Genomic DNA, 11,894 nt, shown 5'->3' on the forward strand with positions numbered 1-11,894 from the left:
TGTCTCACCATGATTCTGTTGAATACCACTAATTTTCTTCCGTAGGAGAATCACTCTCGAAGTAGGGAAGAATTTCTCCAAGAAAGCACGCTTCATACTCTCCCACGAAGTCACAGTTCCCGGGGCTAGTTCGTAGAGCCAATCTTTGGCCTTGTCCATAAGTGAAAATGGAAAGGCCTTCATCTTCAATATACTCCCATCCACATTGACGGGGGTCATGCTCGAACAAACCACCTCGAACTCCTTCAAGTGTTTGTTGGGGTCTTCCATAGACAAGCCATGGAACTTCGGAATATGGTGTAACAAACTGGATTTGAGTTCAAATTCCTCAGTCTTCCCCTCTGCAGCCGTGGGGTATTGGATACAAAGAGGCAATGCATTATCCAAACCTGAGGCCGAAAGCTCCTTGATGGTTCTATTATCTGCTGCCATGGCTTGTTCTTCTTCAAAAATCTGATCCGTGGGCTTTTCTTCTACACCTACTTCGTCTTCTTCAAGCCCAGGTTGTGGTGGAGGTTGTGGTGGCTCTTGTTGACTCCTCGTTCTCCTCAAAGTGCGTTCAAAATCACCGTCAAAGTCGGAGATGTTCTCTATAATAGGCCGAGAGCTACGAGTCATACACAGTACCTAAAAAAAACAAGGAAACAAACAAACTAAGAATTTGAAATAAGAATGCACGAAAAACAAAATATAAAAATAAAGACAAAGGATTAGCAAAGTTGCTAATCCCCGGCAACGGCGCCAAAATTTGATGCGAGATTTACTTGACACTCAAATTAAACCCTCGTTTGACAATTGTAGTAGAATGGATAAGTGAGGGATCGTTCTAGACCGGGGATTAGGAGGGCTTGCTAAAACCTTCTAAATTGACTTAAAAACATAAAAACTAAATTAAAATACTCTTAACAAGACTACTATGACTCAGAATGGCTTTGAAAAACTCAAATTGTCTAAAACAATCAAATTGACTCAAATAGAAGCTAGAACTTGATTTAAACGAATTTGCAATTGTTTATGACTCCAAAAGCTTAAAGATACAAAAATAAAACAAATACGAATGATTAAGACTTAACAAAATAGGGGGGGGGGAATTGTGGTTGGACGATATTAAATTAAAAAGACAGAATATAATTAAAGGCAAAATGTAAATATGAATGTGATAAAAATATGGATGATGGAATAGCCAAGGGGTTCTTCTCCACACATGTTACACTTGCAAACAAAATTGATTCTCAGTTGGTCTTTCGATAAGTTGTGAAACTCAATGCTCCAAGTTAATTAGATCCGCTTAGATTAACTTTTAGATTTCCCTAAATTCGTTGGATTGAATGGAATACGCATTACAACCAAATTATTCTTAATCAAAGTCCCTAACTATGGAATACGCATGATAGAGACATTTAACCAAGATCATTAAGTTCAACGGAAATCATAAACATCGACGAGGCATTCGTTACTATGGAATACGCATGAAACTTATGCCAAGAATTCGTTTAACGAGATTGTTTATAAGCAACCTCTACTACTTGTGAATATAAGTTCATAACGATTAGGTGAAATTCACTTATATTCTAGCGTCATATTTATGCATGAAAATTAAGCTTGCAATCTCAATGAACATACATAAATAAGTTATCAATCAAACAGTTAAACGAATTGAATCCACAACTTATGAAATTCCAACCAAACGTAATCAATTCAAAATGCAAATATAAACATAGTTTCGAATCACCCCCTAGCTAAAGGGGGGTTTAGTTCCTCATAACTTTGAAATCAAAGAAACACCTAAACATTCCAACAACTCAAACGTGAATTGTATGAACGTTTAGGCACTCTTCTCTTCCCTTCTCATACGTACAAAACAAAGAGAATTAAATTTAAACTTTGAAATCAAAGAAACACTTAAACATTCCAACAACTCAAACTTGAATTGTATGAACGTTTAAGCACTCTTTTCTTCCTCGTTGTTGTAGCACAAGGTCTAAGGTGAGCTTTGGGGATTATGTGAAGTGTTTTGGAGGGATGGGAAGTGGTTGGATAGTGGCTGCAATGAAGGAGAAAAACTGCACAGAAAATGGAAGGGGAATTGCGGCAATGGATGTGTATTTGTGTTGTGTGAAGTGTTGTGAATGGAAATATGAGATATGAATTGAATGGGTGAATGCAAGGGTATTTATAGGAGTAGTGGAGGGAACATATGGCTGTTTGTTTAAGATGCAAGTGGCTAATTAATGATGGAAAAGTATGTGATTGATTTAAAGGATGCAAAGTGAATGAATCATGAATCATTGTGGATGAAAGGTGGAAGTGCATGTGTTGATGACTAGGTTAGTGGGTGGAAATCTGAAAATGGCATATAGGAATGGGAGCTCACGGTTTGAATGTGTAAAGTGTGTGTGAATGCATGTGAAGATGCAATAAATAATGCATGTAGGGTTAGGAAATAATGAAGAAATGCATGTGAGATGTTTGGAAAGGAAATGGGAACCCACGGCAATGAAGTTGTTTTGTGTTGTGAATTATGATGAATGCATGTGAGTTAAAGAGGGAGAATGTGGTGAAATGATGAAGTAGGAAGGTGGAAATGCATGTGAGATGTTTGGAAAGGAATAAAGAATGAATGGTGGAAATGTGAGTGAATGATGTGCATGTGTGAGAATGCATGTGGAATTAAGAGGAGTATGGAAGTGAAATAAATGAATGATATGTTAAGTGATAAGTGAATGATATGTGGTGAGTGATAAGTGAATGGTTTGATAAGTGATAAATGAACTAGTTTAAAGGGCTAGGGTTTAAGTACATAGAATGGGCCTAAAATAGGTTGGTTTGTATGGCATAATGTGTTATGTGATTGGGTTAGGGCCATTGTTTTGTGTCTTCAAGTGCATACAAGGCCTTCAAATTCGTCCATCCTCTTGGCTCCATGGATAAGCTATCCAATCCATGCCCAAAAATGCTCCAAATGGCCTCAAAATGCACTTACTTGCTCCCTAGGCCCTTAGAACCTGAAAACACACAAAAGAAGCATAAAGGACTAAAATAACGAGAGAAACATAACGTAAATGCACGAGAACAAGCCATTTAAGTCGCATGAATATGCTCCTATCAATTATGTAGACTATCATAATTTAATTTTATGAACATTTTAACCTAAAAATATTTAGATTCTGATAAATATTGAAAAATCACAAATAGACACCATGAAACTCGTTAAACGCTATGAAAAAAATATGAAACACATAAAAGATTTTTTTTTAATTAATTTAGCAGTTACATTTAAATTTGAACCGTTAAATTTTTTTTACTTTTGAATTTCATCAAATTAGATCTTAACCGTTGAATTCAATGAATTTATAAATATAAAACTAAATAAAATACATATATATGGTGGGCCAGCCCCACTAATCATGGGCTAAATCTGGCTTTTGTTTAGCTTTTAGTTTTTAGCCCACACATTTAGCATGAATTGGGTTGGATTTGGGGGGAGAATAAAACCTAAAAAATAGCATTTAGCCCAGGGTTGGAGATGGTCTAAGAGAAGGGGGTTGTATTATGTCGACGATGTGGCTCCTAGCAGAGTGAATCAAGTACGCAGTGGGAATCGTGACAAGATTTAGAAGATTTAGTTAAGGCATTGGCGACTTGGGCATGCCTCGTTTGGCTATTTACGGAAGTTGGTTATGTTATTATTTACTAGTATTTCAGACTTTGATAGCCACATGTGTCTTTCTTTCCCTATACGAGTTGCTCGAAGAAACATAAAGAATTAGATTTCAGGTGGTTCAGTTGGATCTTTTTCAACCACCACAGGATGACCCATGCTTCAGGCATAAATCTTTGAATGAAGATCATGGCGAAGACTTTTTTAGCTTTTCCACACCATAACTAGCTAAAATGATTTTACAACTAGTCATAGTCAAATGGGGTGTCATGTCTTCCACATAAAGTAGTTTCTTATTCGATCTCAGCCTTGCTCATACCTAAGTTCCCATTACCTATTCTTTTGTGTATATCCTCAATCCATTCACAAGACGCAAGCATGGGCCCAATCTGGAACTAGAGGAGTGAGGACGAACATTACTTGTTGGCATAAACAAATGACACGATAATACACCAAAATTAGGAATTGTCATTATACAATACCAAAGCTAACTATTGTTTTATTGGCGTACTATCGATATGAACAGGAACGAGCAATTTTTTATTTATTCGAACACGATCATATGATGTTATAATTTCACTCAACTTATAACTCGTGAGTTTGTTTTAAGTTAAAAGAATGAATACAATAACTTCAAAAAGTGAACATTCCTAATATTAGTTCACAAAATTATATTTATATTGAATTTATTCATCAAATTAAGAAAAAAGATATATTTTTTTTGTCAGGACATCCCTCATCGAGTACGATAGCGATTGGGGTGGCTGATCCACTACGTACAGAGCACTCTGATTATGATTATAAATTGGATGCTGCTAAAGCTGCTAGACAAACAATCAATACAGCTCAACTTTTTTACAACTCCATTTCTACTTTCGCACAAAACAAATATCATCGTCATGGGGATGGGGTTTTACAACTCCATTTCTGCAGTGTTTTTGTCATCCTTTTTTATGCATGCCTTCATTCTTCACTCTTGCCTTCCTTGTTTCGCCCTTCCGGGAAATGAGACAGATAGACTCGCTTTGCTTGAAATCAAAGCTAGCATAACTCATGACCCTTTTGAAGTCCTGACTTCATGGAATGAAACCAACCACTTTTGCTCTTGGGATGGCGTTACATGTGGTCGTCGTCATAAGAGGGTCACAAGCTTGAGCCTGCGGTCCTTCAAACTTGCAGGATCTATATCGCCGCATATTGGGAACTTGAGTTTTTTGAGAGTCATTGATCTCCAGAACAACAGCTTAGGCCATGAAATTCCTCCAGAATTCAACCGCTTGCACAGATTGCAACACCTACTGTTAAACAACAATTCACTGAGTGGAGAAATTCCCACTAACTTGTCGAGTTGCTCTCAGCTCCTCGTGCTCAATGTTGGTTCCAATGAGCTGATGGGAAAGATTCCAAAGGAGCTTGGCCTCTTGTCAAAGTTGAGATTTTTTCTCATCCACATTAACCACTTTACAGGGGGAGTCCCTACTTCTTTTAGCAACTTATCATCTCTTGAAGGGTTCTCCGCAATTTATAATAATTTGAGTGGCACTGTCCCGGATATTTTTGGCCGAATGACCAATCTTAGCTTTCTTTCTTTTGGTGAAAATAGCTTTTCGGGTATGCTTCCTCCCTCAATCTTTAATCTCTCTTCTCTCACAGTCCTTTCTATGCCAGAAAATGAAATCCAAGGGAGTCTACCCTCAAACTTAGGTATGGTCTTTCCGAGTCTCCAAACATTTGCCATTTCCGCTAACCAATTCAGTGGATCTATTCCTGTTTCATTATCAAATGCCTCAAATCTATTTAGATTGGGGATCGGAGTTAACCACCTGCATGGAAAAGTCCCTCCATTGACGAATTTGCATAAGCTTGAGTGGTTAATCCTTGCTGACAACCATCTCGGAAGTGGGGGAATTGATGACTTGACCTTTCTCTGCGATTTGACCAACGCCACCCATTTAGAAATTCTCCAAATGTTTACCAACAATTTTTGGGGCACGTTACCTCAGTGCATAGGAAACCTGTCTTCTTCTCTTCAAGTCTTCGTTATAGCTCAAAATAAAATATTAGGAAGTATCCCGAATGAGATTGTAAATCTGGCTAACTTAGAGCGTTTGGGGATGGAGGAGAACCAAATTTCAGGTCACATTCCCCCTGGTCTGGGAAAGCTGCACAAGTTATATAAATTAAATTTGGGTATGAACTCGCTCTCTGGCAATCTTCCATCCTCTTTCAGAAATTTAAGTCAATTAAATCTGTTAGGCTTAGCAGGCAACAAACTTCAAGGCAATATCCCGCCGAGTTTAGCAGAGTGTCAGAATTTGAGGATCTTACATCTTGGTGCCAACAATTTCAGCGGTATCATATCGCAAGAAATCTTTGGTCTGCTGAACTTGTATGATTTGAGTTTAGGACAAAATCAGTTTATAGGCTCCCTGCCAGAGAACATAGGAATTTTAATAAATCTAGAGTATTTAGATATCTCTGATAACATGTTATTCGGTAAAATTCCGGCTAGTCTTGTTAGTTGTATAAAATTAGAGTACCTAGACATGCATGGAAATTTCTTCAATGGGACAATTCCATCAACTTTGAGTTCACTAAGAGGTCTTTCAGAATTGTATCTTTCTCACAACAACTTGTCAGGCACCATTCCAGAATTCTTAGAAGGTTTTGTATTTTTGGAATCTTTGAATCTATCTTATAACAATTTTGAGGGCATGTTGCCGATCAAAGGAGTGTTCAAGAATGCAACGGCGACATCAGTTGAAGGAAATAGCAAGCTTTGTGGGGGCATACCTGAGTTTCATTTGCCAAAGTGCAAACTCCAGCATGCAAAAAAGAAAGGATTGAGCTTAACCATGAAATTGGTTATCTCCCTCGTTTGTGGGATTCTTGGAGTCATTTTTGCACTAACCTTTTTGTACCTTTATTGCTCACGGAGGGACAAAAAGGGTCAAGCTGCAACTGATTCGGACAAATTTCCCCAGGTGTCTTACCAAAGTCTTCTAAAGGCAACAAATGGATTCTCCTCAACCAACTTGGTCGGTATGGGCAGTTTTGGGTCCGTTTATAAAGGAGTATTTGAGCAAGGTGAAACTACAGTTGCCGTCAAGGTACTCAACCTCGTTCGTCGCGGAGCTTACAAAAGTTTTATTGCTGAGTGCGAGGCTTTCAGAAATATTAGACACCGTAATCTTGTCAAGGTACTCTCAGCATGTTCTGGTTTTGATTATTGCGGTCACGACTTCAAGGCCTTAATTTATGAGTTCATGGTTAACGGGAGCTTGGAGGAATGGCTGTATCCAATTCATACAATTGGTGAGACAAACGAGAGGCCAAGGAGCTTAACAATTTCTCAGAGGTTGAATATTGTTATTGATGTTGCGACGGCATTGGATTATCTCCATCATCATTGTGAGACGCCAATAGTTCATTGCGACCTCAAACCCAACAATATTCTTCTCAATGAGGACATGGTTGCACATGTAGGTGACTTCGGGTTGGTGAGGTTCCTACCAAAAGATGCTGAAAATTCTTCGGGAAATCAATCAAGCTCTTTAGGGATCAAGGGAACTATTGGTTATGCTCCTCCAGGTAAATACACTTGGTGGTTTATTTTTCCCTAGCTAGTATTTTAAAATTGTGCAGTATTTATTTTAAAATTTTCAAACATGAAATGAGCTTTTAGCATTTCACTAGAAAATTAGAATCTAATGTTCTGAATTGTGGAATGCAGAATATGGCATGGGACATGAAGTGTGGACACAAGGTGATGTGTACAGCTTTGGCATCCTCCTGTTGGAAATATTTACAGGAAAAAGACCGACCGATGACATGTTTCAGGGAACTTCAAACCTTTATAGCTTTGTGAAGGCAGCTCTGCCTGAGCAAGTGGAAGAGGTTTTGGATCCCGTTCTTGTTCAAGAGAGCAATCATCCTAATGAGGGGAGGGCAAGGAATCGCATCCTAATCATAGAAAGTTTAATCTCTGTTTTAGAAATTGGTGTTGCTTGCTCAGCGGAGTTGCCTAGAGAAAGATTGAACATCTATGATGTTGTGGCACATATGTGTCGGATCAGAAACAAACTTCGAGCAAATGGTATATGTGAATAGAAGCTTATTGTTAATAATGTGGTATAGCATGTAATAGTATTGATGTTATGTGAAAGCGTTCTCGTATTTGTTAGGTAAAAAATGCAGTGCAAATGGCTAGTTGATCAATGCTTGCCAAACAAACTTATTTGCATCGAATTATGCTTGAAAAATGACGTTCTAGCTTTGCCAAACATTACAAGACGAACACTCTGAAAGAATTAAAATTAAAAATTAAAAAACAAAGTTGTGGAAAGTATTCATCAAATTTCAAACCTATGTTGGATTTCCTGCTCTCTGTTGAGAGGCTTATCCCTGGTTGAAAATGGGAAGCGTTCCATAGTAGTTTATTGCTTTTGTTATTTTATTTTTTTAGAAAACCTAGTCAGGAGAATATAATAACAAAAAGTAAGTTACACCTAGTCAGGAGAATATAAACCTAACTCCTCGTAATACAAGAAAAAAGAAAAAAAATACATGAAAAAGAAGGGGGATATAAACCTTACTCTTCTATAAACGAAACAATAAAGATACAAAAATACGCATTCATCAGTCATCCATTCATCAACATTTATGTGAGCATTCATCATCCATTCATCAACATTTATCTTTCGCTCACTCACTCTCATATTTCATTAAAAAATTGTTTTACATATAGTTTGGGGGTGGTCCAGGCAACACAGAGGTGGGCATTCATCAAAGCCATGTCACAGAAAATTACATGAGCATTGACGAAATTTTAGGTCTATAAATGCATGAGAGAAACATTTCACAAATCCGTATGACTTTCAGAGATATTAAACCACGCAGTGGAGGGATTTGATTTACCTTTCATTTTGTAGATCCGAGTTCTTGCAGCCATCTTTGTTGTGTGTACAGCACCTTCATTTGTGAGCCATTGCTCCTTGCATTTCCTATTCCCCGGGGCCTTACTCGGATCCCCAAGTCCACATACAGAAAACATACATGCATGAGTCAGAATTTCATTTTCATTTGAGCTTCGGTTGTGAAAACGAGAGGGAGAAATGGTTGGATGCATTTTTATTTCAGATATCGCCAAGTGGAGACCATAATCGCAGAGAGAATGAGAGATCTTTACCTCGGTTTTCGCAGAGGAATGCACGATGGTGACAATCTGGGCTAGAATCAAAGATCGCCATGGCTGGGTTCCGTTTTTGACAGAGATGGAGATGGATTCATGTTTTGACATTCTGGGTTGATGATGGAAGCTAGGGTTTCAGTTCCATGAGAAATGAAGGTAAAGAGGAAATGAAGGAGATAGCTTTCACGGCTCTGGGCTCGTGGGTACGGCGCCAGTTAGGAGAGATGAGGAAATGGGCCTCTAGTTCATGTTTCCTGTCACGGGTTCAACTCTCCAGAGCACTGAAATTTTGCTTCTTTTCCCAATATTTTCCAGCGCCTCTGTTTCTTTCTTGTCAGCAGGTCACCAATTCGAATCGCTGATGTGTCGGTTTCATTGTCTTTTCTTTTATTTCTGTTCCTGTTTCCTTTGTTATTTTATATTTTCTTTTATTGTTTCTTTCTTTTATTTTCTTTTGTCTTTGTTAGCTATTTTTCAGTTTTTAAGGTTTTAATACTTTTGTTTTCTTTCTTTATTTTTTCTGCACCTTGAGGATAATGTGTGATTTAAGTTTAGGGGTGGAAAGGTAAAATTTTTAGATTTTTAATTTTTAAGTATGCTAAAATTTTTCATTCTTTTTAAGTTAATATTCATAGATTATTTTAAACATTTGAACAAATGGACATGGTGGAAATTAATTCCACAGTAGAGTCTTTTCTATTTATTGTTGTTTTGGCACTAATTCATGAGTTATCCTTTCACAATTAGCACATTCACACCAACATGATTTGTGGGGGTGAGATTGAAGCACTTGCTTCTCATCTAAGTTAATTTTTTATATTTTTGTTCTAAAAAAAATAAAGCTTATTTATTGTTATAAATAAAGTAATAATTGTTCCACCGAGACTTTGCTTAGTAACTAGGTTAGTCATGCCTAATCAGCAGTGATCTCGCGTCAAATAGTAGAGTCTTGGCATGGGATGAGGTGGTTAGTTGGTTTCATAGCCTTTTCAGCTCGAGTTAGTAAGTCATTAGGGGCATTCTACACCTAGTGCCCCAACGCCCTTGTGGTTTGGGAGCCATTGACCTAAAACTCATTACATGGGTTGGATCGAAAGTTTAAGTGAACTAACATTGCACAACCACTTTTATTACTATCTTCTTCTTCTTCTTTTTCTTAAGCCTTTTCCCACCATGTGGGGTCGGCTGTGAGGGATGCAACACGAGGACTTTCTAGGCGGTCACCCATCCTAGTAATACTCTCGTTCAAACTCGTTTAACTTTGGAGTTCGGATGGACTAGACTCTGTGGTGGTAAGGGTTTTAGGTTAACTTCAAAATAGTTATGTTTGAAGTTAGTAAGTATTAACTAAAATGGACAAGTGGTAAGGGTTTTAGTCAAGTCTTTTTAACCATGTTGATTCATTTTATACCAAATGAAGTTCATGAGTTTTTTTTCTAATTAATTCTAAATGGCTTAGACTCTGTGGTGGTATTGGTTGGAATTTTTTAAAAGATGTTCTAATTTTAACATTTTTTATGGATTGCAACTTGAAAGTGAAAATTGTCATAGTCAATTTTTGTTAAAATTTTTAGTTTGTTAGTTTTTATTTTTTGTTTTTAAGTTTTGTTTTGCTAGAGGACAGGCAAAAAGTTTTTAGTTTGTTAATTTTTATTTTTTGTTTTTGAGTTTTGTTTTGCTAGAGGACAGGCAAAAAGCTAAGTTTGGGAGTATTTGATGAGTACATATTACACCATATATTTTACCCTATTCTTAGTTATAGTTTATTGGTTATTTTGGTAGAATTTTGATACTTTGTTATGTATTTTCAATGCAAGGCATTCGACTTCCTCTTGAGTAAAAAGTGATCAAACGGATGAATTTTAGAGATTTCAATTGAAGGATGTTCGTGAGTCTTTCAAGATGATTATCCCAAAATTTCAGATTTTTCTACCAAGTCGTTTAACCGCGGCGAAGAAAAGAAGGCACAGCGCGTAGCTTTCCCAGATTGACGTTTTTGAACATTATGGGTATTTTGGAGGTGAAGATGGAATATTTTGAGGAAGATTTGTTTTGAGGATTTGATGGGGACGATGCAGGTTTTGTAACACATTGTGCATAACTGCATTTAAAATATCTCTTACAACTTAAGGTGTGAAACATTTAAAAAGTTAAGGAATAAATAGAAATACCTGCTGCTGAAAGATTAGATTGATCCTAGGGGAGGACATCGGATCTTTTGCACTATTAGCTGGGGAACTCTTCAAACCATTATTACCCTTTTAGCCAAACCTGACGCTGAACAAATATCCAGGCGAGCATCAATCCAGGTCAGATCACCGTAGAGCTCTCCAAATTTTTCGTGTTGGAAAGTATAGCAGAGAGAGCCGAAAAAATCAATACTGAATGGACTTCTCTTCTTACTGCTCCAAGAATTTCCCTCGTCTCGGCTCATATCAACTGCCACTGGGTTGTACCCATCCTGAAACCAGGTAGTGCAGCCTCCACCTAAAATTTAATGCCACCATTGACCAGAAGAAGTGAGAATGGCATTACAAATTAATTTTGCAAACGAAAGGGAACTATATCACTAACAATGATTAATTTTGACAATTAAAGAATTTCGTACTTGGCCTTCCCTGGGGCAAACATCTGTGGGAATAACTTTGAAAATTGGAACATTTGGCTTTAAGGAAAATTATGAAATTTGGATACAGTGATCCTCAGCCACTTAGCTTCCTTGCATCAAAACTCCTTCGGCAAGTTAAATTATCACCAAAAATGTCTTGCTTGTGCATATTGGCTGAAACTTGCCATTTTTTTTAATTTGCTTCCTTCTTTTGGTTGGAATGTGCTTCCTTGTTTTGATTTTGATTTTTCTATTTGGGTATGTATTTCTCTTATAGAATTAGGAAGCAATTGACCCTTATTTATAGGACAATTGGGTGTGCATTTTTTTCACAACACACAATTCTTGCCGTGGGCTTGCTTGGAGCTTTTGCCCTGGCTTTTGCTTGTTGCTGCTGTTTGGAGCTTGTTGCAGTGAATTATTGTTTATCACGT

At 37.4% G+C, this 11,894-nt stretch overlaps 1 protein-coding gene across 1 annotated transcript; it reads left to right on the plus strand.

Annotated features, from left to right (window-relative positions):
• Positions 1-4,390: 4,390 nt before the first annotated feature.
• On the plus strand, positions 4,391-7,925 carry LOC137733187 (probable LRR receptor-like serine/threonine-protein kinase At3g47570). The gene is made up of 2 exons (XM_068472345.1): positions 4,391-7,252; positions 7,395-7,925. The coding sequence occupies exons 1-2, from the start codon at positions 4,456-4,458 to the stop codon at positions 7,769-7,771; spliced, it is 3,174 nt and encodes a 1,057-aa protein (XP_068328446.1). The 5' UTR covers positions 4,391-4,455; the 3' UTR covers positions 7,772-7,925.
• Positions 7,926-11,894: the final 3,969 nt, after the last annotated feature.

The sequence above is a fragment of the Pyrus communis genome, chromosome 5 (genome assembly GCF_963583255.1).
Source record: "Pyrus communis chromosome 5, drPyrComm1.1, whole genome shotgun sequence".
Taxonomy (NCBI): domain Eukaryota; kingdom Viridiplantae; phylum Streptophyta; class Magnoliopsida; order Rosales; family Rosaceae; genus Pyrus; species Pyrus communis.

Excerpts from the sequence above, each read along its gene's own strand:
- LOC137733187 (XM_068472345.1), top strand. The coding sequence starts at position 4,456 with ATGATTATAAATTGGATGCTGCTAAAGCTGCTAGACAAACAATCAATA. Across the intron at positions 7,253-7,394 it reads TATTGGTTATGCTCCTCCAG|AATATGGCATGGGACATGAA; the intron begins GTAAATACACTT and ends TGTGGAATGCAG.